Source organism: Cervus canadensis, chromosome X, assembly GCF_019320065.1.
Source record: "Cervus canadensis isolate Bull #8, Minnesota chromosome X, ASM1932006v1, whole genome shotgun sequence".
Taxonomy (NCBI): Eukaryota; Metazoa; Chordata; class Mammalia; order Artiodactyla; family Cervidae; genus Cervus; species Cervus canadensis.
This window is the reverse complement of record NC_057419.1, coordinates 142,836,262-142,861,546: the sequence shown is the minus strand read 5'-3', so window position 1 is coordinate 142,861,546 and position 25,285 is coordinate 142,836,262. Positions and strand designations below refer to the sequence as shown.

Sequence of the window (25,285 nt, the reverse complement as noted above, 5' to 3'; positions counted from 1 at the left end):
ATAATGAGCTCTGTTCGTTTCCAAGGCAAACCATTCAACATCACAGTAATCCAAATCTGTTCCCCAACCACTAATGCTGAAGAAGCTGAAGTCAATCGGTTCTGTGAAGATCTACAAGACCTTCTAGAACTAATATCAGAAAAAGATGTCCTTTTCATCATAGGGGATTGGAATGCAAAAGTAGGTCAAGAGATACAGGCAATTTTTGCCTTGTAGTACAAAATGAAGCAGGGCAAAGGCTAACAGAGTTTTGCCAGGAGAAGACACTGGTCATAGATAACCCTATGGGGGAATAAAATGAGAGCAAAAGCCAGTGGACATCTAAAGAGCACCCCTTTCACCATTGCTTTAACTACCCCAAATTCTTATCACTATGTGACATTTTATTTTATACTTTTTGTATGTTCACTCTGAATCTTCCCCTACAAGAATGTTAATTTGGTGTCTTCTTCAGTACTCTGCATCCAGAGCCTGTAACAGTGCCTGGTACATAACATGGATTTAATAACTGAATGGGGGTGGGGTAGGGAGTCACATCAGAAGGTTCCTTCTTAACCGGAGAAGTAGCAAAAAGAGCATTGGATGTATTGGATGATAGCTGGAATCAGAGTAAAGTTGCCTTGACAGTCCGTCCTATCCTGAACACTCCATTAGCTAAAGGGAAGTGAAGTGAAAGTCGCTCAGTCGCCTCTGACTCTTTGCGACCCCACCCAGGCCAGAATACTTGGAGTGGGGTAGTCTTTCCCTTCTCCAGGGGATCTTTTCAACCCCAGGATGGAACCTAGGTCTCCTGCATTGCAGATAGATTATTAACCAGCTGAGCCACAAGGGAAGCCCCCATTAGCTAAAACTTTTTTCATACTCTTAAATATTTTTCTATACCAGCGCTGTGGGATCCCCAATCACCTCTTCCGGGCCGAGCGCTGACTTCTCTGTGTTCCCACTGCCCCCTCTGTCCACTCACCCCAAACCATCTCATCCAACCATGACAGGTTTCGTGCAAGCCTTAGCATGCACCCTCTTGCCCCACCAGAGTTGCAAGGTCAAGGCTACAATTCGTTGTTCAGTTTATTCCCTGCCCCTCTGAGAGTGTGGCACACGGTAGGCTCAAATGAAAGAACGCCTTGGGTAGGCCTCGTAAACCAAGGTCCCTTGTCTGGAACAATGTAAGGCAACTTTGCTGCTTGTACTGAAGGTGGTGATACTGAGAAAATGTGGCTGTTGCGGGAGGCTTATAGCAATGTACTTTGCGTGTTTGCGGACAGCAGGTCAAGAGCCCGGGATGGTCGCTCAAACAGGCGTCTGGAGCTAGGCCGTCGCTTGCCCCCAGCATCCGCAAAGGCCTATTAATCCTTAATATTCAAATTCCGCCCACTAAACCATCCCCTCAGCGCCCAAGCCGCCTATTTTCCCCAAATGACGGCCGTTGGCAGCCAATCGGCAGCTAGACGGGGCGTCCGCCCCCTTTTCCCTCGCCGGAACGGACACAGAGTCCCGCCAACTGGGGGCGCCGCCACCGAGGCCCCGCCCCACCCCGGCCGCCGCACCCAATGGCGCACCGGCTCGCTCAGGCACCGGGGGCGGGGCGCAGGCGCGCAGGTGCAGCTGCGCGCAAGCCGGCCGGGAGGGCGGGGCGCGACGTCGGCCGTGCGGGGTCTCGGCGTCGGCGGCGCGCGCGCTCCCTCCTCTCGGAGAGAGGGCTGTGGTAAAAGCCGTCCGGAAAATGGCCGCCGCCGCCGCTGCCGCGCCGAGCGGAGGAGGAGGAGGAGGCGAGGAGGAGAGACTGTGAGTGGGACCGCCGCGGCCGCGGGCGGGAACCCTTGCTGGGGGGCGGGGGGTAGGGGCGGGACGTGGCGCGGGAGGGGCCCGCGGGGTCGGGCGACACGGCTGGCGGATGGCGTCCCTCCTCTCTACCCTCCCCCTCCCGCTGGTGACGGCACCCCCCCCCGCCCGCGGCCCGTTACCCGCACTTGCGGGTGACCGTCCTCGGCGCGGCCTCCTCAGGCTGTCTTTGCCTGCTTCCCCCCGCCCTCCCGCCTTCCGCGCGCATCCCGGCCCCCCGGCCCCGCGGGCGCCCCTGTCGCCTGGGCTTCGCCTGTCGGGGCTGCGCGCGCGTCGTGCCCTTCGCGGGGCTTCGGGCCCGCGGCACCGTCGCGCGCCCGCGCCCCCGGCCTCTCCCTGGCTCGCGCTTTCCCGTCTCCCTCCCTCGCGCGCCCCCTCTCCCGTTACTCGCCCCCCCCCCCCACTGGCGCGCGTGCGCAGTTCGCCTCCCGTCGGGAGAGTGCGCCACAAGGGCTCCTGGGCTGTCGCCCCCATCTCCAGGCTTTGCCTCCCCCTCCTTCTCGCCCATTCCATGACTTTCTGCCCCCCCCCGCCCCCGCCGCGAGCGAGTTCCTTTCGCATCTAGCAGGAACAAGTAGGTGGGAATTATTGTCCACCCACAAAAGGCACTAGACATTGTGTTCTTGGCCCCAGAGCTCATCAGAAAGAGGCGGTGATAGTTGCCATCAGGAGCCTTGGGGAGGGGACGGGGTGTCCGGCAGCACCCGAAGCGCTTCGATGGGAGCGCGCCCCCAGGGCGTTTGGGGGGGCCATGGCCTCAGAATACGAGCGCCCTCCCATCCTCCCCCCCACCCGCCCCCCTTCGCCGGCGATCTTCCAGTTACATAAGTGGAGTGGGACTCAGTCTGTGACGGGCTTCCATAGTCCCGGAGCGCGCCCGCCTCAAGATCACCAGTACCAGATGGGGCAAGTTCACCGTATCGCCGGGGTGCCTATCACTTGATCCCTGAAAGTTTATTTTCTTTCTAGTTTGCTTCTGAGTCACCCAGACTGAAACTCAGGTGACTGATTAGTGGCGTGGCAATGTTTTTTGTGGTTTTGCACTGAAGACTTAAGGTCATGGTGAAGAGTTTAAAAGATTGCTTTCACAGAGGATACCGTTCATGGCCTTGCTGAGTGTGGATTCCAAGGGGGGGAAGCTGGCTGTGGAATACACCACTGTGGCCGTCGCTTCTACTGTGAGTGTGTTCGGTGAGGATTGGTCACAGCTGAAATGGGCTCCACCACAAAATTGATATTCCTGACTCATGGTCAGGCAGATGTGTGCTTCTCGTTTTTCCAGGAACAGGAACGGGCTGCAGAGCCATTCAGAGTTGTGTCTCTGTTGTGCTGATCAGTGCCCCAAATTGTGAGATGGTAGCCTAGAATTCTGTGGGTGGTTGGTGATCACAGAACCGAACCTACTGGCCTGTGAGGCTGAGTGGCTTAAGAGTTGAGGACTCTGGCAAGTTTCAGACATTTTGTTACATTACGAAAATGAAGCATATTTGGGCCTTGGTAGCAAAAATCATTATTAACAGGCAGTTGCTATCCAGGAGAAATTTGGGTTCCACTGTCAGAATTTTCATCTGCATCTGAACGATTTCAACTAAGAATGCCATTAACCTCTTGGGTCCTTTGAAATATGCTGAATCTTTCTTTTTTTTTAAAATCTGGTTTTTAGTTTTAGGTCTTTTGGGAATTTCCACTAGGGATTTAGGGAAATAGATTTATTTATGGGCTTTGAAGGACTTCTAAATCCTAGTCCTGGAACCTAAGAAACATTTGCTTTCATTTTTGACATGGAGGTATCAGAACCTTAAAGGGCACAGTCAGTTTCAGAGGTGTAGAGTTGATTGAATAAGTTGCCACAGGACACCCATTCGTGGCATGTCAGCGAGGGGGCTGATCACTGAGGTGCATTCCTGTCTGCACACACAGATACACAAGCCTCAACGAAGATTCCAAGGTTTGTACATCTGAGCCTCAGATGTGACCGGCAAGGGCTCTATTTTGTTTCACATCATTGGCAGTGTGTTAGCTGCCTCGAGTGCCCCTCCAGTGAGCCATTCCATCATACCCCTATCCCTTTAACCTGCACAGCCTCCAGAATATAGTTTGTCTGCAAAGTACCTGGCGGCATCTGAAGTCATGGTGTCCTAACAGCTTGAGGAAACCCTCTATGGCTTTCTTGCCAGTACACACCATGCTCTTTTTTTGTTGTTACAAATTTGCCTGGAATGCTTGCAACCTAGAATCCCAGGTCTTTGTTTCACCTGACAGAGCATGATGCAGTCCAACCATACTCCAACTTTTGCGCTGCTTATGTTGGCAGGAGGGTTTGAGTACAGTTTTGCATTTTATTTGCAATTTCCAGCCACAGCCCTTGTTTCCCGGCTGGCCCTGCCTCTTTGTGGCTGAATCTAGTGGGATGGGGAGGCACGCTGTGGAATTTGACAGAAGAATTGGCTAGAGGAGTCCAATATGATGATGTCCCCCTCCTGAATACCCGTTCCCCCATGTGGAGACAGAATGAGAACCTTGCTTCTCGAACGAACCTAGAATAAAGAAGAGCCGATGGAAAAGTGTTAGTTCCTTCCTGGAGGGCGGTTTCCACCGTTAATACACCTGCCCGGGGTTATTTACATGATAAATGATGTCTCCTTGAACCTGTGATCTTTTGTAAAGGTGAATATCAGTGAAAATCTTTTAACTGGCTAAGAGCAGTTTGTGGCCAGCCTGCCCGAGTTATCTATGAGAAGAAAATTATAGAACGGGTTTGACATTTGCAGTTAACTAGTGTTTCAAGCACAGTGGGGGTGAAGCATAGTCCTAGACTGGTGGTTCCAGGGAGCGTGGCAGACACCTGTTTGTTCTCCCCGCCTTTGCTGGTGATACGCACGCAGACCAACCTTGTGTGGCTGAGGTTCGTGAGAACCTTGTTCTCAGTGCTTCTGTACCAGTGCCTTCCAGTCAAACTGTCATTGTCACCACTGTGCCTTTACCTCAATTTGGGTAGGATGGATGTAAATAAGTCTCTTTTCCTTGGACTCACTGACACAAAAGTTGTGCTCTTTTACATTTACCTGGTCTCTTCTGCCTTTCTTTGGCACGAAGCCCCTTCCTATTGAAAGCTTGCTTTGTACGCCATTGCTTAAATACTTGGTTCTACCCCTTTGATGGTAGGTATGGTGTTGGGGGGAACTGAGAATGGGAATTCAGGGGCTGGCAGGGCATGGCCACCCCCATATTTAAGGGGAGTTGTGACCATTCTGTTACAGAGTAAAGCCTTGGCCTTTTTCACTTCTTCAAGGCACACTTACGTTGGTTCTGCTGGTGTATGAAATGTCTTGAGCATAGCTATTTTGTTATACTGCAGAAGTCTGGACTCTTGGGATCAAGCCTTAGAAAGGCTTCCATGCATAAGAGCTGGGGGCGCTCTATATACATATATATAGACCTGCAATTCACTGCTTTATTGGGTTTTCACCTAAGTGCTCTCATTTGCTGGCTCTTTATTATTTTTTTTCTCCACGAAATCTTGAGTTATCAGAGATCTTAAACTTTCGGAGCTCGAAGGAACCTTAGTCTACGTCCCTCAGTTTACAAATAAAAATGCAATTTACCAAAAAGAATACAACTGTGAGAAGTTGTGGCTTTTCTAGGGCCTCCCAGCCAGGATGCCAGTTTGATTTTTATTATATAGCTAAGTGAGTAATAGCTCAGCTGGTAAAGAATCCACCTGCAGTGTGGGAGACCGTGGTTCGATCCCTGGGTCAGGAAGATCCCCTGGAGAAGGGATGGGCTACCCATTCCAGTATTCACGGGCTTCCCTGGTGGCTCACATGGTAAAGAATCAGCCCGCAATGTGGGACACCTGGGTTCGATCCCTGGGTTGGGAAGATCCCCTGGAGGAGGGCATGGCAACCCACCCCAGTGTTCTTTACTGGAGAATCTCCATGGACAGAAGAGCCCAGGAGGCTACAGTCCATGGGATTGCAAAGAGTCGGACACGACAGAGCAACTAAGCCCAGCACAACTGAGTTATACTGTGACTTTGACTTCTGGGATTTTAGAGCATTCTATGACTCAACTGTTTAAGGGAATTCTGAGGCCTCACTGCACCTCAGTAGATAATTCCAGATACCATCCTGGGTAGTTCCAGATCAGCAATAAAAGACGACTTGGTTGGTGTTGCACTTCTGAGTTTGATTACATGAGTAATTGTGTGAATGGTCTCTTTAAGTTGTACACGCTAGGTTTTTTTAGTCTAAAGATAAAAGTGCAACTCTTGGGCCAGCAAGGTATCAGAAATTAGCTAATATGGGGCGGTTGAGGTTTTAACAAGGAAATGATGGTTGTCTTGATGAAAAGTATAGTGGCAGAAGACTTTCTTTGAACATGTGTTCAAAGGCAAAAGAGAAAGTATCATACTGTTAACTCAGTTTGTTGAACATTTTACTGATCTGAGAGACCTAAAAGTGAGTGCTCAAAAACAGTCTTGTGTATATCTGAGGATGGCTTAGGATCTCCCGGGGTACTTGGTTTCTGTTGGTTCCACCTGTTTTTTTCTCTCCTGGCTAAAGCCTCTTTACGTGATGTCACAGCAGCTTGTTGCAACTTCAGCTGCTTGAAAATGACAGGAGACTTTGCCTCTACATTTCATGTGTTCTTGGGATGACATTTTGATGTTGCGTGTTCTCTGGAACATATCTTCTGTCTCTGGGTATTTCTGTATGACGTGTTGCACGAAGTACTTACTGGAGATCGCTTCCTAACTGTACGTTTTATACTGTCAAAATGTTCCTCAGAGGTGACAAGACCTGTGATAGTGTCAGTTCTAACACTCATGAATCTTTCCTTTAGCACTGTGTGTTATCTGGTAGTAAATTTCAGTGTATCCTTTGTTTCTAGCTAGGTAAGCTGGGAAATAGCAAGGTACTTTGTCTGTATGTTTATCTTCAAAATGTCCCAAATAGCCCTGGGAAAAAGGTCGTGCAGCACGATGGGGGCTTTCAACTTACGATTTTCTTTGTTTTAGGCTCCATAAAAATACAGACTCACCAGTTCCTGCTTTGATGTGACATGTGACTCCCCAGAATACATCTTGCTTCTGTAGACCAGCTCCAACAAGATTCCATGGTAGCTGGAATGTTAGGGCTCAGGTAAGTAACCTTCCTTTTTTTTTTTTTAGTATATGTCCTGGTTTGGCCATCTGTTTTTAAAAAAAAAAAAGGAATCAAACAAGATCTACTACTCTTGAACCGTTATCAAAGTACCCCAAAGACTAAAGACATAACGGTGCCAAACTGTGCCATATAATAAAAAAAAGTCACTTCCCTGAGCCCTGAAAGGTCAGTTGGGTTAAGGCTTCTTGGTAGCCACGGTATGATCCGGGGGCGGGTGTCAGATTAGAGCTGGAACTGGTGACCTGCCCCTTCAGTTCACCTTCAAGCAGGTCAGCTGAGCGGAGAGCGCTGGGAGCTCTTCACCCGCTGCTCCGGCTCTCACCTAGCGGCCTTCAGCGTGGTGCTCTATTTGCTCTGGTCTCGGGTAAATGACTTCCTGGTCAACATTAGCGAGTGGCGGTGATGCATTTGCAGACACGGGAACCCTCGTGTGGTCCCCTAGAAGGACGACTTCCTGCAAGCTGTGGCCAGACAGCAGAAATAAAAGAAAGTGAAGTCACTCAGTCGTGTCCGACTCTTTGTGACCCCATGGACTGTAGCCCACCAGGCTCCTCCATCCATGGAATTTTCTAGGCAGGAGGACTGGAGTGGGTGGCCATTACCTTCTCCAGGGGATCTTCCCAGCCCAGGGATCAAACCCAGGTCTCCCGCACTGCGGGCAGACGCTTTACCATCTGAGTCACCAGGGAATTGAGTGTGTGTACGCCGCACACCTCCCACAGGGGCCACAGAGAGCACGCTGAGGCCCTTTGGGCTCTTGAGACTTTAGAGCAGGAGGAAGGCCTTTTGAGAAGCTGGGAAGCTAGGCCCTCTGAGTCTGCTGTGCAGGGGTCCTGTCACCTGTGTGTCAGGTGCTTGGGCACCACCTCCTGGCCTTTGTATTTGGTCAGATCGAACAGTTCCTTCATTTCTAAACCGGCAGGCTCAGTATCTTAAGCTTTTTTGGAGGCCACATCCACATTTGATGTTTTGACATCTGGATTGCAAACATCCCGTGTGGTAAGACTGAACACGCTAATTTGATTTCTCCATTTCTTCTCCAAAGAAAAACACGTGACTTTACACATACGCGGTTCTTGGGATTCCAGCTGACCCCCTCAAGTTGTGCGCTTAGTTGTCCCTCTCTAGTGACTTGTGATGCTTCAGTCTGAAGCTGTGTGGACATACGTCTTGGCCCATTTCGGGGCTGGGAGAGGGGCAGAGAGTTTGGGTGGAGGAGCAGAAAAGGTGTAGACAGAAGTGAAGAGCATCACGCTGCCTCCAAGTCGCAAATTTGGTTCTGCTTGTGATCCTGTGACTTAAATTGTCATTCCCATTTACCACTGCGGGGTGTGCTCTGGGCCCTGCTGACAGGACGTTCTTTGTACACCACGTATTTATGCTGGTGGGAGTCGTTTGGCTGCCGCTTTGTGCATTGTCTCAGAAACTGTGTGGACGAAATGTAATACAGGCAGTGAATGGGTTTCTTCTGATAGATACTAGGCCTGAAGGGGTGATTGATGTTTTTAATAGTCTTTTTCTCCGATTGCAAATGGATTTCATAACACAGATGGTGGCGACTCTGTACAGTTTCTTCTAAACAATGTAGAAAGGAAGAGATGTTTTTAAAAAATAACTCTTATTACTTATGAATGGGAGAGACACAGCCGTTTGAGCTTCAAGGGACTTTGAAGTGAGTGTGAGTGTGAAAGGCGCTCAGTCGTGTCCGACTCTTTGTGACCCTATGGAGCATACAGTCCATGGAATTCTCCAGGCCAGAATACTGGAGTGGGTAGCCTATCCCTTCTGCGGATCTTCCATTAATCGAACCAGGGTCTCCTGCATTGCAGGCAGATTCTTTACCAACTGAGCTATCAGGGAGCTTTGAAGGGAATTCTCAAAGGACAGAACCTGTCTTTAATAGATAAGTACTTGATCTCTTACTACTTTTCCTTTTTAAGAAATTATAAAAAATAATACATGCTTTTTTTTTAAAAAAGAAAAGTCAAACTATTTTAAAGTATATCAATAAAAAAGCAAATGCTCCCAGTACTCTCCGCACCCACTACCCAAAGTAACCGCTGTTAATAGCGTAATGTAGATCCTTCTGATTCTTCTTCCCAGGCTCTGCAAATATGTTCTGTTTGTATTTTTGACAAAATAAGGATCACATGGTACATATTCTACATCTATCAATGTGATACGTTTCTCTGCCTCATTTCTGTTAAATAGAAGCATAGTTTGGTGCCAATTTACTGTCATGAAGTGTTCCCCTTTTTGGTTTTCTTGATGGTTCACTATTAAAGATGCTGTTGGATTGAATGTCCTCAGGTGCCAGTCCTTATGAAGAATGGCTGCCTAGACTTGAAGTTGCTGGTGGGAACTTAACCACGCCGCCTTCCAAAATGTCTATCCCATTTCCCGTGACAGTCTTAGCAAGTGCCACTTCCCTTATTTCCCATACCCTCCCAGAATTGGATGTCCTTTTTAAATATGTGTTTCTTGGGTTATTACTAGGGTTGAACGTCAGTGGTCACTGGCCATTTGTATTTGGTTTTTGTGAATTGCCTGTTCATGTCCTGCATTTATTCTCGCATCAGGGTATTTCTTTTTAAGTCAGTTTATAAGAACTCTTAATATATTAAGGATATTAAATCTCTGTCATCATGCAGAGATTTTTCTTTGTTATGTGACATGACAATAATCATCTAGATTTTCTTTCTTCCTAAAAAACTTGATGATGTGCTATATTCGTACATACATATTTGATATATGCAAAAGATTCGTATAGGTAAGTTGTCTTATGTTTTTTGTACGGTATTTGGGATACTTGTTTCGGTATTTAACTTTGGGATGGGATGAGGTCTCGAGTCCAGCTAGCCAGTATGTCATAGCCATTTGTTGAGCTATCTGGTCTTCACCTTTATTGTATGCCAACTTCAAGTGAATAGAGCATCTTTTACTTCTTTCTGAAGTTTTTTCTTTGTGAGGCTCTTGAGGTCAAGCCCGTCCACAGATAATGGTTTATGCATTCATCCAACAAATATTTTCGCTCCTGCTTTGAGCCAGGGGTGGTGCTGGGCCCTGCATGTGCTGCCTTCTTCACTGGCCGTGGGGTGCTGGGGAAGGTGACAGAGGTCTTGATGCCAGCTGCATGGCTCCCTTGCCCATTCCGAAAGACTTGAGAAAATAGCAGATCTTCACAAAAGTAGGTTTTAGGTAAACTAGGAGGACTTCAGAGGGTGTATATATGCATGTGTGTGTTTTAAATTCTGACACGGAAGTCGGAGCCATAGGGTAGACTGCAACATAAGCATAGTTTGTTTTCTAACTCGGATAATTGCGGGCTGATTTGTGTCTTGATTTATGATGAGGGCCTTTTGCCGTTAAAATAGTTTTATATTCAACTGCCTTGGTTGTGATGGAGTAAAAGTTGTGCTCTGATAAAAATGGTAATTTTCTTCTATGATGATTTTGAAGCTTTCTGTAATAGCTGATAAAAATAAAGACAGGGTTTTGGTGAATGTGATCTTTGGGGAACAAGTGTAATTTTTTGCGGCTGGCATCATTTAAATCTAATAAGTACCCTCAAAACTGAAGTGGAGTCCTAATTTCTTTTTGACTTAAAGAAATGACATAAGTGACATGTGATTAAAGAAAAGGCTTCTTGTGTAAGGCTGAGGTTTTTTAATGATTATTTTAAATACGTATATAACAGTACAGCATTTAAAAGGTGGTATAAAAAGTTACATGGTATAAGATCTCCTTGCCGTCCTGTCCCCAGACATCCCTTTCTCCCTGAAGGCAACCATCATTACCAGTTTCTTATTAATCTGTGAGTGTGCATGTGTAATTTTGAAATTGTGAAATGTTCATAACAGAAAATTTTCGGTTTTAACTATTCAATGTGCAGTTTAGTGACATTGAGTACATTCTCTTTGCTGTGTGGCCATCACCACCATGTATCTCCAGAGCCCTTTTATCTTGCAAAACTGAAATGATACCCGTTAAATGAGAACTCCCCACTCCTCCCCCTCCCTCAGTCCCTGGCAATTGCTCATCTACTTTGTCTTCTATGAAATGGACTATTCTAGATACCTCATATTATTATATATTTTTATATGTGTGTTTATGTATATATTTTGTGCATGTGGTTTTTTACCAAATAGTAAAACTGCACATTTGCACAGTTTGCTCTTTTTAGTTAATATATTTTGATGCGTGTGTGATATCAATTTCTGTAGAGACATGTCACTCATTTTAAGGGTTGGGGTAGTAGTCCATTATGGATACATCATAATTTCTTAACTGATTTTCTCTTGATGGATATTTATGTTTCCAGTGTTTTTTATTTCATTAATGTTGTAGTGAATAGTCTTTTATATAATACCATTTTTCACAGTCAAGTTCTGTAGGAGAAATTCATAGAGCTGGAACTTGCTGGGTCAAAGGATATATGCATTTTAAACTTTGATAGGTAATGCTAAATCAAGGCTGGCCTTCCAATTGCGTGGTTTTAGAGGGGGAAAAAAACTACATTTGAGTAGATAAGCACAAATTTGTAGAGATTAGAGAGCTGTTTATTCGGGTAGGAAGAAATCATTTTCAGCAGTTAGCATGAGAAAGCAAAACTTCAGACGCTTTCATTTCACGACCTAGTGTGAACAGAGGAACTGAGACGGGACCCTTTATTTGGCAAGGAGAACGTCAGCCTGTTCTCATTTGTGGATCATGAAGAAAATGGAGTGTTTTTATTTTGGTACGTTCTAACTTGCAGCGGCTCCTTGGGACTCAGGGTTGAAGAGCGCCACAGCTGCTCAACGTTCTCTCTCATTTGTGTTGTGATGTCAGAAGGAGTACCCTGAAAGTATTCAGGACCATATTGCTGTCACCTCATTTCTCATTGACTGTGGTACTCTTTCTATTGCAGTCCTTTTTTCACTTACCCTGGACTATTTGAGCATCTTTTATTTGTCAGTTCCTGCCCTAGATGCTAGGGACTGTTCATACACTCAGTGATTTTCTGGTCTAAAAGACAACAGGCCAATATGCCTTTATTTTACAATGGGCTAAAGGCGACAGTGGCCACTTAGAGTGCACGGAAACATTAGACAGATCCCACCTGGTATCCTGGGTAGCGTCAGGGAAGAGACTTCTTTGAAAAGTGACCCCCCCCCAGGACCTGAATGATAAGGCACCTTTAGATTCCAGGAGGAGGCACATGCAGAGGAGAGGGCTGTGTGTCTGGAGGCTCAGACGGGAGAGAACTTGGAGAGTTCAGGGTGGGAGGATGGGGCGGCAGGGGTCTCAGAGCAGCTGCGCTGGCAGGGATGCTGGTGGCAGAGCAGACCCAGCTGGCCCGGCTGTGCCAAATAGGCTCAGGCTTCCTTCCAGTGGCCTCACTCTGAGAGGGTCCCGAGCCCCAGGAAATGGTGGCAGGCACTCCGGCCACCTGGCCTGTCCCCCCAACCCCTGGGCTCTGGAAGCCATCTGCCCATCAGACCCCAGGGGCTCCCGCTCCATGTCTCCTCCTCAAACCTTCCTTTCCTCCCTGATCCTGGAGACTGAGAGGTTGCCCATCCCCCAAAGGCGATGGGGTTACTCCCCAGCCAGGCTCCGTGCTGTGTTCCACGGGCCAATTTATAACCTTTGAAGTACTTTGCGAATTCCCAGGACAGTGCCCTACCGCAGGTGACATTCTGCAGCTTGTGCTTTTTACGTGCTCCTTGGCTTTTGAGCCTGGGCCGTGTTGCTGTGTGCAGCCCTTCATTCATTTAACTTGTCTCCTTGTGCTGTGGAAACATCTTTACAACCGAAGTCCCACCAGAGCCCTGAGGGAGAATGGAATTGTCGAAAAACAAGGATTGACATCTGGTTTATGTTTACATCCTTCGGCTCTATTAACTGAGAAGATATTTTTATTTCGGTGTTTGTGAAAACTTTCCACAAAAAAAGGCATCCATTTTCTAGACTTATTAATAGAGCAGTCCGAAGGTTTTATTTTTAGTTTTGAAAGAAATCAAAGCAGGCTTCTGAGATAGGCACATTTTACCTCATTCCCATCTCCTTTTCACGTTTTGCTGCTAAGACACCAACTTCAGTGCTTTTCAGCATGAGCTGACTGTCTTCATGTAGATTATTTTTGAAAAATGTAAGCACTTCGGTTTTTCTGGGGTTTCTTCTGGTACTTTAGACATTTCTTTGAAAAGTATTTTAAATCTGTATATACGTTTTTAGTAATTTGTTTTTAAAATACAAATTTCCATGTTTCTGGGTTTTCTGTTTTTGTAAACAGCAGAAGGTATTAGTCCATATTAAGTACTAATTTGCTCTAATATTTTCAGCTGTTTTTGGAATTACACTTGGCAAAAAAAAGGAGACAAATGTCTGCAGTTGTGACAGTTTGTCTTTTTGTTCCTTTTAACTCCAGAATAAATAATTCTAGTGAATTTTTTTCTAGGCTTGTAAGAACACAGGAATGATTCAAGTCATTGTAATAAATAGTTAGGCAAAATTGAAAGTCTTTTTTTCAGTGGTATGACCCTGTAAGAAACTGTTAATATAGCCTGTGAGCAACTGTGTAAAATTTCTTAACCACTCTTCCAGATTGTTTAAGACAAAAGAAAATGAACAGCCAAACAAAAATAGTGTTCATTATGCTCTTTATTTTTAATTACATAAGTAAAGCATCATTCTAGGAAATTTAGAAAATGCATGTGGAAATTACTCTGGAAATTCCAGCATGCAGAGAAAACTGCTGTTACAGTTTGGTGTGTATCTTTCTAGACTGAGGGTTCTGGCTCAAGTTTGAGAAGTCAGGGGTTCTGTAACCTTGGATGGGAGAAACACTTGGCCTTTATTTTTACTAATCTCTCACTAAAAATTTAATAACAGATATAGGCAGCAGACCATGGTAGTGTTAGGAGTACCTGTGCTTTTGTCACCAATAGAGATCAAAGATGCTTTCATATTGTATTCCATGCAGTTACGGAGATTTTGAAATATTGCTCGTGTTCATCACAACTCAAACTTAGTTGTCAGACTCACCTCCAGATCTGGCTATTTAGTGGTTTACTAAAGAGGCACATATTACTCTAATACCAATTCTTGAAGTAAGTTGTTAATCAATTTCTATGTATTTTATTTTATGCATTTGAAAACGTCCTTCTGAGGAGTGGTTCAGAGGGCCAAAGTCCATTATGCCATGCAACTCCAGATAAAAGAACAGCCAACATTTGAGTGGTCGCTATGTCGGGGAAAGAGATCAGGAAAGCCCTAAAACACAGGTGCAATAAAGAGAGACAGAATGACATGAAAAGTGAGTTTAAGTTACTATATCAAATATTTTTTATGAACACATTAATATTTTCCAGATCCTGTGCAAAGTGTACTGCAACTACAACTGGCAAATAATAACCTAAAGATTACCTTTGCTATTGGCATTTTAAATATCCTTCTAGAGTCTTCTTTACACACCTGTGTATACGTGTCTATGTTTTACTTGTTGAATATTTATTTGTGTTTTGGCCGCACTGGGTTTCAGTTGTGGCACATGGGATGTTCACTCCTCGTAGTAGCACGCAGGATCTTTAGTTGTAGCCTGCAGGGTGGATCTAGTGCCCTGACCAAGGATCGAACTCTGGCCCCTTGCATTGGGAGCATGGAGTCTTAGCCACTGGACCACCAGAGAAATTCCTACATGTTGATTGAGATAAATGGGATCATATAGTATGTACTGTTGTAACTTGCCTTCTTTCCACATTGATAATGCCATAGATATCTTTTCATGTCAGTAAAAATACGTATCATCACCTTTCTCTAAAATGAAAATAACTTGTGTTTTCTAATGATAAAAGTAATAACTGTCTTGTGGGGGAAAATGTTTTTTAGAAAATTTGGGAAGAGGAAATGGAAAGATCGTCCATAAAACTGCCATCTACACATAGATAATGTTTTTATGCCATCATTTTTATTTTTTATTTATTTATTTTTTTAATTAGGGCTGTTTCCATTATTTCTGTGCTTTCATTTCTGTGTGTGGCTGTGTGCTGACCATTCTACTCTGTGCCTGTGTCTCTAGTTTGCATCTCTAACCTCATTTATTTTTGCTTTTCTTAATTACTTTATTTTAATTGGAGGATAATTACTTTACAATATTGTGATGGTTTTTGGCATCTCTAACCTCTTGAGCCCCGCATTGGATGGCCTCTTCAGTCTTTCCCCTGGAGTTGCTCCTAGCCATCTCAAACTTAACGAGTCCCAAACAGAACTCTTGCTTTTTTCCCTCCTTCAACTCTGCTTCGGACACAACTGAGCGACTGAACACCAACAACAATGGATCTGCTTCTCTTCCTAGTTTTTGTTTCATTAAATGTCATCAGCATCCACCCAGTTACCAGTCTAAAATTCTAGATGTCCTAGATTCTCACCTTCCTCTAATCCACCAGCAAGTACTGTGGGCCTCCACATTCAAAATGTACCCCAGAACCAACCACTTCTCACCACCTCCACTAAGACCTCAGTCCCCACCACAAGTCACTTCTCAGACAGATGCTCTAAGACTTCAGGTCACATGTTGAGCAGCTTTCTCACCCACACTTGGAAACAGCTACATACTTCATAGGCCTATTTTTTTTTTACAGTGGTACTTAATTCTAAGTGATTAAATGTTTCCACATGCAAGTACTGGGTTCCTTGCTGCTCTGTGTTGAAGGATCTGCAGTTCATCAGGCTGTCATCCAGCCATTCATCCCATGATGGAGTTAGGTATCTACGGTACCTGGGGCAGTGTGGTAGGCAGGCTGTAGGGTGACCAACACAGAGTGACATCTTTTTTGCATGGAGCTCAAGTGTGACTGGAGAGACAGACTTTAAATAATTCCTGAGTGATTATGTAATTACAATGGGTTCAGTGTTCTAAAGGAGGAGTTGGAAGAGGGTTCACTATGATCGTGTATAATGGAGGAATAGCCCAGCCTTGGGAGGGATATGGAGGCCCACCTGAAGGAGGCAGTGCTGAAGTGAGGGACCAAGGGGGCAAAGCCCGGAGTGGAGGAGGGCTTTCCAGGTGGAGAAGAGTACCTGTGAAAGCCGAGTCTGGCCAGAGCTTCATCAACTGAGATACTTAAGCAGGCTGCGGCAGAGCAGGGGTTAGGGGCTGAGATGCAGGCTGAGAGGCTGACACGGTGGGTGCAGGATTTTTGATGTTAATGTCATAATAGTAGGAAGCTATCGAAGGGTTAGGTTGTTTGGATTTTGATTTTATAATCAAAAGTATTATAGCCACTTGATAACAGCATAACCTCGAGGTTATGGTGAAAACAACAATCTAGCCCTCTCCTTTCCTGTTCCATGACCCAGAGATGTGATGCCAGCTTTTCATGGTGTCTCCTTTGAGTTTCTTTGGTTCCTGTCAAAACTAAATTGTATGTTTGTGCATCTTTCTTTTTTTATGCATCTTTCTTGGTTTGACAGTGTTGGGGAGTTATAAAAGAAGACAGCTTACATCACCTCCCTTGTTGGCATTCATATTCACAACAGTGGTTCTTGTTCCATCACCTTTAGTCCATAAAACACTTTCCCTCTATGGAAGGGGATATAATAACCCTGGATCAGTATAAATACTAAATGTTTGCTTTTGATAACTAAATTCCAGAGTAAGGAGCTGGTGTAATGATCACCTAAAATGGTGGCAAAATATTTGCTGTTGTATTTTCTGTTCTCTTTCATGTCAATATAGACTCATGGAATTTTACTTATTAAATGTTCTACTCTGCAGCCAAAGTCACTATTCTTTCTTGATCAAATTATTCCAAATGTGGCCAATGAGATTCCCTTTATGCTGGCACCTGTGTCATCTTGGACATACCAAGATTTCATACCCTTATTAATTAGTCTTTGAGTGATTCTTTTCTTTCTGGGATAAGACATTCCATCCCAGTGTGTGCTTTTCCTACCCCAGAACTGGTTCCAGGAGTTCTGGATCCTTTTAGTGGGAAATGGTATTTAGAATCCAAGATTTTGGTGTTAGATGTGCACACTCTTACTGGGGTGCCATTGTATCTATGATCTTTCAGTGGACAAAGCTAGAAAACATACTGAAAAGCTTTCTTACCTCACAAATACATAACGATATCTACAATGGAAATTAACATTAGAGGGTTTGTCATTAAATTAACATTAGCGGGTTTGTCTTCAACTTTATTTAACCCTTGTATATCGTTTTCTTACACAAAAAAGTTTATTCCTAATTAACATTAAAGGTTACTTACTTTATCTTGTAATATACATAAAATAATTATCAAATTATAATATCATTAGTACTGCGAAAATAATAATTATGAATGAAGTTTCAGATTTCTTCTTATCCTTAGGCTATATCTCACCAGGGACGTAAAATCAAGATTATTGTGTTCAAAAACCACCTGGAGGATTTGCTTCTAGTAGTAGTGAGGTAGCTCATTTTGGACTACCTCCCACCTCCTTGCAGATAACAGCTAACAACTTAAGACAAAAATAAAAAACCAGTTGTTTTAAGGCACTAGAGAGAGACTGAAAACAGGCAGAAACTAGAGGGAAGTCGATACTTGGAAGAAGGAAACTGCATTAGACGAAAAGCAGCCATTTACCCACAGACAGTCCTCCTCAGTGCTGCTGCAGGGAAACAGAGATTTTGATAGAGACCTAGACTCGAGGGTTAAGGAATAAGAGGAATGAAGGCAGAAATTCTGGAAAGCAGATTAGCCACAGGCAGTGGGGAAGGTAGGCAAATTCTTCATAGAAACTCTACTAAACTCCAGCTAAGGCAGAAGGAATGAATAGAGATTTCAACTGCAGCTCACCACAGGGAAGACTGAAGATCTCTTCAAGAAAATTAGAGCTACCAAGGGAACATTTCATGCAGAGATGGGCACAATAAAAGACAAACGGTATGGACCGAACAGAAGCAGAAGATACTATGAAGAGGTGGCAAGAATACACAGAAGGACTACACAAAAAAGATCTTCATAACCCAGATAACCACGATGGTGTGATCACTCACCTAGAGCCAGACATCCTGGAGTCTGAAGTCAAGTGGGCCTTAGGAGGCATCAATAAGAACAAAGCTGGTGGAGGTGATGGAATTCCAGCTGAGCTATTTCAAGTCCTAAAAGATGATGCTGTGAAAGTGCTGCGCTCAATATGCCAGCAAATTTGGAACACTCAGCAGTGGCCTCGGGGCTGGGAAAGGTCAGTTTTCATTCCAATCCCAAAGAAAGGCAATGCCAAAGAATGTTCAGACTACTGCACAGTTGCACTCATCTCACACACTAGCAAAGTAATGATCGAAATTCTCCAAGCTAGGCTTCAACAGTTTGTGAATTGAGAACTTCCAGATGCTCAAGCTGGATTTAGAAAAGGCAGAGGAACCAAAGATCAAATTGCAAACATCCATTGGATCATAGAAAAAGCAAGAGAATTCAAGAAGAACATGTACTTCTGCTTCATTGACTGCACTAAAGCTTTTCACTGTGTGGATCACAACAAACTGTGGAGAATTCTTAAAGAGATGGGACTACCAGACCACCTTACTTGCCTTCTGAAAAATCTGTATGCAGGTCGAGAAGCAACAGTTAGAACTGGACATGGAACAATGGACTGGTTCCAGATTGGGAAAAGAGGCTGTGTATTGTCACCCTGCTTATTTAACTTATATGCAGAGTACATCATGAGAAATGCCAGGCTGGATGAAGCACAAAATGAAATCAAGATTACCAGGAGAAATATCAGTAACTTCAGATATGCAGATGACACCACTCTTATGACAGAAAGTGAAGAGGAACTAAAGAGCCTCTTGATGAAAGTGAAAGAGGAGAGTGAAAAAGCTGGCTTAAAGCTGAACATTAAAAAAAACGAAGATCATGGCATCCGGTCCCAACATTTCATGGCAAACAGATGGGGAAACAATGGAAACAGTGACAGACTTTATTTTCTTGGGCTCCAAAATCACTGCAAATGGTGACTGCAGCCATGAAGTTAAAAGATGCTTGCACCTTGGAGGAAAAGCTATGATCAACCTAGACAGCATATTAAAAAGCAGAGATATTACTTTGCTGACAAAGGTCCATCTAGTCAAAGCTATGGTTTTCCCAGTATGACTCTGGGAATGATCATGATTCTCACATCCCAGTCATGTATACATGTGAGAGTTGGACCATAAAGAAAGCTGAGCACCGAAGAATTGATGCTTTTGAACTGTGGTGTTGGAGAAGACTCTTGAGAGTCCCTTGGACTGCAGGGAGGTCAAATCAATCAATCCTAATGGAAATCAGTCCTGAATATTAATTGGAAGGACTGACACTGTAGCTGAAGTTCCAGTACTTTGGCCACTTGATGTGAAGAACTGACTCATTGGAGAAGACCCTGATGCTGGGAAAGATTGAAGGCAGGAGGAGAAAGGGACGACAGAGGATGAGATGGTTGGATGGCATCACCAACTCTATTGACATGAGTTTTAGCAAGCTTCGGGAGTTTGTGATGGACAGGAAAGCCTGACGTGCTGCAGTCCATGGGGTTGCAAAGAGTTGGACGCAGCTTAGCAACTGAACTGAACATGCCATACATGAAATTTAATTCAAGATTAATTATGGATCTAAATATAAAGCTTTTAGGAAAAAGCAGGAGAATGTCTTCACAATCTTGATATAAAAGTTTCTTAGCATACAGAAAACAGTAATTATTAAAGGGGAAAATGGATTCATTGGACTTAATTAAAACTTAAAACTTTTGCTTTTCCAAAGGTAAGATTAAGAAAATGAGAAGACAGAAGTCATTGAGAAATAGTTGACAAAAGTTGTTAATAGGAAAGTCGTATATCTGACAAATGACTTATACCCAGAATATATAAAGAACTCTTACAACTCAATAATAAAAAAAGACAGTCTATTTTTGAAACAGGAAAAGATTTTAGTAAGTACTTAATAAAGGAAGGCATCTGAATGATGACCAGTTTTCACGTGAAAAAATGCTAACATTAGTCATCAGAGAAATGCAAATTAAAGCCACAATAAAATACCACTACATACCCACTGGAAGGGCCAAAACTGAAAACTGACAACACCAAATGTTGCTGAGGATATGGGGTGGGGCTGACTGGAAACTGGTGCCAGGGAACTTTCTGTGACCATGATAACATCTTTTATCTTGATAGGTGTTTGGCTTATACAGGTGCATACACTTGACAGAACTCATCAGATGGTACACTTAAAATTTGTCATTTCACTGGATGTAAATTTTACCTAAAAAAATGAAAACGAGTTTTCATCTCTAGTTAATGATATACATGCTAACTTGTTTGGAGATGAAGTGTACTGGTGAACTTTGAAATGCATCAAAAATAAGATGGATTGATGTGTGGATGAATCATGTCAATAATGGTAGAATCTGGGTGATATATATGTGGGTGTTCTTTGTACAGTTTGTTCAATTTTTCTGTATGTTGCAAATTTTTCTTCATAATGTGTTGGGGAAAAGTCGTTTGGAATAATTCTTTTTTGTGTGGTTATGTTACTGATTTGATGTAGTTAGCTTTGTTTTCAATGTTGTGGTTTGCCTTTTTCTCTTTATTTGTAGAATACGTATTTGATGGTCCAGCAGTCAAGCCTAATTTAATTGGCGAAGTGCTCCTTTAGCAAATTTCTTCAGTTATGATTGTGGAATAACAGTGTTATGATTGTCATAATGATTCTTTATGTGTGTGCTAAGTCACTTCAGTCATGTCTGACTCTTTGTGACCCTATGGACTGTAGACCACCAGGCTCCTCTGTCCATGGGGTTCTCCAGGCAGAAATTCTAGAGTGGGGAGTGGGTTACTGTTTCCTCCTACATGATTCTTTGTATTAATAGCCTATATGCACACTTAATGTACATGTAAACAAAATGTATGGGTTTTGTAATTCTCTTTTGTTAAAGTTATTCTGATCAGATGTATTGAAATGAAATTTGGTATCTATTGAATCTAGTGTAACAGGCTTGAATTTAAAAAAAAAAGCCAAGCCTCAGATAATAACTAGACTTGTGGTGGTGACCACTTTGTATTGTATAACAGAAGTCAAATGCTGTATACCTGAAAGATACAAGTTTTAATAGGCCAAAAAAATTTTAATATGAAGAAGCTAAGCCCATATAATGCTCAGAAGTTATTAGTTTCTTGTTTATCCTTCTACTGCTTCCTCTTGCAAAAAGATAAACCAATATATACATATATTCTTATCTAACCTTCTTATACAAAAAACATGTTTGATATACCGTTCTGCATCTTTTTTTGTTTGTTTTCACTTCCTCTGTCCTGGAGATCACTACCTACCAGCGTTGTTACCCTCCTTGCTTATAGTGGTATGGAGCTCTCCCTTCCGCATTCTTTTTGTTCCTGCTTCACAGACTCTGTTATGTGGATGAACCATGCTTTAGTCAAGCAGCTCTCTGTGGATAGACATTTGGGTACTTTTCAGTCTTTTCCTGTTGTAAACAGTGACGCTCTGTTGTTTTGTATTTGTGCCTAATCCATTTTTAACCTCTGAACTCCCGTTGTCTGTTTCTTTCTTGTTTGTAGATGTTTCTATTCTGGTTTATGGCTAAATTATCTTCGAAAACACGAGAATATTTTCTTGTGTCCTCTAGGGACAGAATTGATCTCTCTTCCAATTGCTGGGTCTCTTTCCCGAACCCTGGGGAGCTGTTCATGTTGGGGACGGGAGGCCTGGGTGACTGGCCCCCTGCCCCTGCTCGCTGATGGAGTCACCCCTGTCCTGTAGGGTCCCTTCCCCTGGGGAGGGTGGGCATAGGAGTTTTATGGGAGTGGAGGCCCGAGCAGGGCAGGCCGACCTGCAGACTTGGCTCTGGTGGGAAGCAGACAGACGCCATGGACAGAGGTGGGCTTTGCTTGGGCTACTGTCAGCCCCACCAGGAGCCTTGCAGGGAGGAGAGGAAGGTTCCAGCCACAGACTTAGAAAAAACTGTCTGGTTTCTGGCCTGTGGGAGGAAGTGGCACCTTGCACTTCATGTGTGCACACTCGCCAACCCAGTGCCATCACCCTCACTTGGGAGCTGGCTGAAAATGCCCTGTGCTCAAACCTTCTGGATCAGAATCTGATGGTCAACAACCCCCAGGTGACTTGTCTGTCCGGGAGAGGTTGAGGGCCACTGCTTGCCCCAAGTCTGGTCTGCTCTGATCTGAGTGTTTTGAGGGGTTTGAACAGGGGCTCCCCTCTCCTTTGTAGCTTCCTTAACTAACATTCACTCTGTTAGTCCACACACTATTTCCAGCATCTGGAAATTTGTGAGACATATCTCATCTGTTCAGAAGTCTCCTCCTGCTATCATTTCTGTTGTCTTTTGGATGATTCTTCCTCTTTATACATCTGAACTTTGTTTCTTTGAGATTTGGAGGGCTAAGAGCACGTGCATGTACACAGTTGGTCATCCTTTAGTGAAGGATTTAAGCAAGGAGCTGGCTGTAACATGGGGAGCTTTATCAGAGGGAGTAAGGACAGAAGCCAGATTAGAATGGATGGGTGGGAGGTGAGGGAGTGGAGGCTGGGTATATACTATTCTTTCTGAGAAGTTTTGTTGTGATGAGGACCAGAGAAATAGGGGTGGACGGGGTCAGTGTCAGTTGTGGGGTTGCAGAGGGTCTTTTTCAGGTAGATGGATCTGACAGCATGTTCGCATGAGGAGGTGGAGATGGAGGAGATGGCATCTTGGACAGGCAGAGTCCTTGCTTGATGAGAGGCCACGGAAGGGCAGGCTCCAGGTAGGCGCTTCCTCTTTGAAAAACATGGGGAGGGCAGAAGGTGCATAGATCCTTTGTACAAAGCTCAGGAGTCTAGTGAGAAGTAGAGCTCAAATAGAAGCTGATGAATTTATGGGATAGCTGCATCAAAGGACCCCAAAGTGGGCAGCTTCTACCAACAGCAGGACATTCTGGCACGGTGCCGGAGGCCAGAGGTCTGAAATCAAGCTGTTGCGTGGTTCTGCTCCTTCTGGAGACTAGCAAAGGATTCTCTCGTGCCTCTTCTGGTGGCTAGTTGTTATTCATTCACTCAATTGTGTCCGACTCTTTGCGACCCCATGGACTGCAGCACACTAGGCTTCCCTGTCCATCACAAGCTCCCAGAGCTTGCTCAAACTCACGTCAGTCGAGTCGGTGGTACATCCAACCATCTCATCCTCTGTCGTCCCTTTCTCCTCCTGCCTTCAATCTTTCCCAGCATCAGGGTCTTTTCCAGTGAGTCAGTTCTTCCTATCAGGTGGCCAAAGTATTGGAGCTTCAGCTTTAACATCAGTCCTTCCAATGAATATTCAGGATTGATTTCTTTTAGGATTGACTGGTTTGACCTCCTTGCGGTCCAAGGGGCTCTCAGAAGTCTTCTCCAACACCACAGTTCAAAAGCATCAGTTCTTCAGCATTCAGCTTTCTTTACAGTCCAACTCTCACATCTATACATGACTCCTGGAAAAACCATAGCTTTCACTAGATGGACCTTTGTTGGCCAAGTAATGTCTCTGCTTTTTAATATGCTGTCTAGGTTGGTCATAGCTTTTCTTCCAAGGTGCAGGTATCTTTTAATTTCATGACTGCAGTCACCATCTGCAGTGATTTTGGAGCCCAAGAAAATGAAACTCTGTCACTGTTTCCACTGTCAGTGACTCCAGGATCCATGTGAGTTAGTCCCTCCCCTCCCTTGAGGCTGTGCACCTGCTGACTTGGGCCTTCCCTGAATGCCCTGTTTTTTCCAAATGGTAGCTTTCGTCCTTTTCTGATAGAATGTTTATCTAACCGTCTGTCATTCCTGCTGGGGCAGAACTGTCCAGGGTGGGGTTATTTGCTATGTTCACTGAGGTGGCTTACTTACTTTGCGTGCTCAGTTGTGTCTGACTTTATGCAACCCCATGGACTGTAGCCTGCCAGGCTCCTCTGTCCATGAGATACTCCAGGCAAGAATACTGGAGTGGGTCGCCATTTTCTTCTCCAGGGGAATCTTCCCAACTCAGGGATACAACCCACATCTCTAGCATTGCCAGGTGGGTTCTTTACCACTAGCGCCACCTGGGAAGCCCAAAGTCGCTCAGTTGTGTCCAACTGTTTGTGACCCCATGGACTATCCAGTCCATGGAATTCTCCAGACCAGAATACTGGAGTGGGTAGCTGTTCCCTTCTCCAGCAGATCTTCCTGAACCAGGGATCGAACCCAGGTCTCCCACATTGCAGGTGGATTCTTTACCGTCTGAGCCACCAGAGAATCCCAAGAATACTGGAGTAGGTAGACTACCCCTTCTACAGGGGATCTTCCCAACCCAGGAATTGAACTGGGGTCTCCTGCATTGCAGGCGGATTTTTTACCAGCTGAGCCACCGGGGAAGCCCAAGAATACTGGAGTGGGTAGCCTGTCCCTTCTCCAGCAGATCCTTCCCGACCCAGGAATCGAACCAGGGTCTCCTGGACTGCAGGTGGTTTCTTGACCAACTGAGCTACCAGGGAATGGTATGTGGTGTCCCCGGGTCCTGAGAGGTCATGGCTGAGTGTGCGCCAGGTTTCTCTGCATGCTGTTGGGGGCCCGGGGCTCAGACGTCTCTCCACCCTCACCCCCGCCTGTGAGCCACCGGCTGTCTCCTCCATGTCTCCAAGCTGACCGGGGCCCCTGAACCCCAAACTTGCGCATCCAGCACTGACTTGCCATCTCTGTTCAGCTTCCAGCAGGCTTCTCCAGCTGAACTTGTTTGAGCCTGAGCTCCTAAACTCCCAGTCCCTCAGGCCTGGCCTTTGCCTGGCCTCCCCTTCCCAGTAAATAGCAACTCTGTCTTCCTGGTGGTCAGCTCAGAAAGCCAGTACTAGAGCCCTGAGCTGTTCACTCCCCAGCTCCACTCCTGCCATCCTCCTCCGGCCTCCCATCCACTGCAGCCCCCCTGGCCCCTCCAGGTCCTGCCCTGCTTGAGGGTCTCAGCCCAGCTCCTCCCTCTGTCGGGAACATTCTTTCCCCAGGAATCCCACGGCTCCCTTTCGGGTCTCCTTCAGGTCGGCTCGATCGGCTCCTTCCCAGTGCTGCCCTCCCTGAAGCTGGACGCCTGCTTCCACCTGACCACTTTCCCCTGCCTCACCCTTCCCTTCTCACCATCTCCTGTATGCTGTTTGATTCGGTTTCTCCCTGCCTCTCCCCTGGGGTATCTCCAAGGCCTGGAATCAGGCGCACATACTGGGTGGATGAAGTCTGCAGTGGGACCTTGCCCTAAGATTTTGTCTTACACTGAGAGGGGCAGCC

General features: G+C 45.1%; 1 protein-coding gene across 2 annotated transcripts in view; it reads left to right on the top strand.

The window, feature by feature from the left end:
• Positions 1 to 1,636: 1,636 nt before the first annotated feature.
• The window catches only part of MECP2 (methyl-CpG binding protein 2), a 59,642-nt gene continuing 35,993 nt past the window's right edge, over positions 1,637 to 25,285 (top strand). Inside the window, exons 1-2 of one of the 2 annotated variants that reach the window (XM_043457492.1) lie at positions 1,657 to 1,785; positions 6,863 to 6,986. In XM_043457492.1, coding sequence (XP_043313427.1) covers positions 6,961 to 6,986 — 26 coding nt within the window. In that variant the 5' untranslated portion in view covers positions 1,657 to 1,785; positions 6,863 to 6,960. Of the gene's footprint in view, positions 1,786 to 6,862; positions 6,987 to 25,285 lie in introns of both variants that reach the window. The other variant, XM_043457490.1, reaches the window with a different exon arrangement.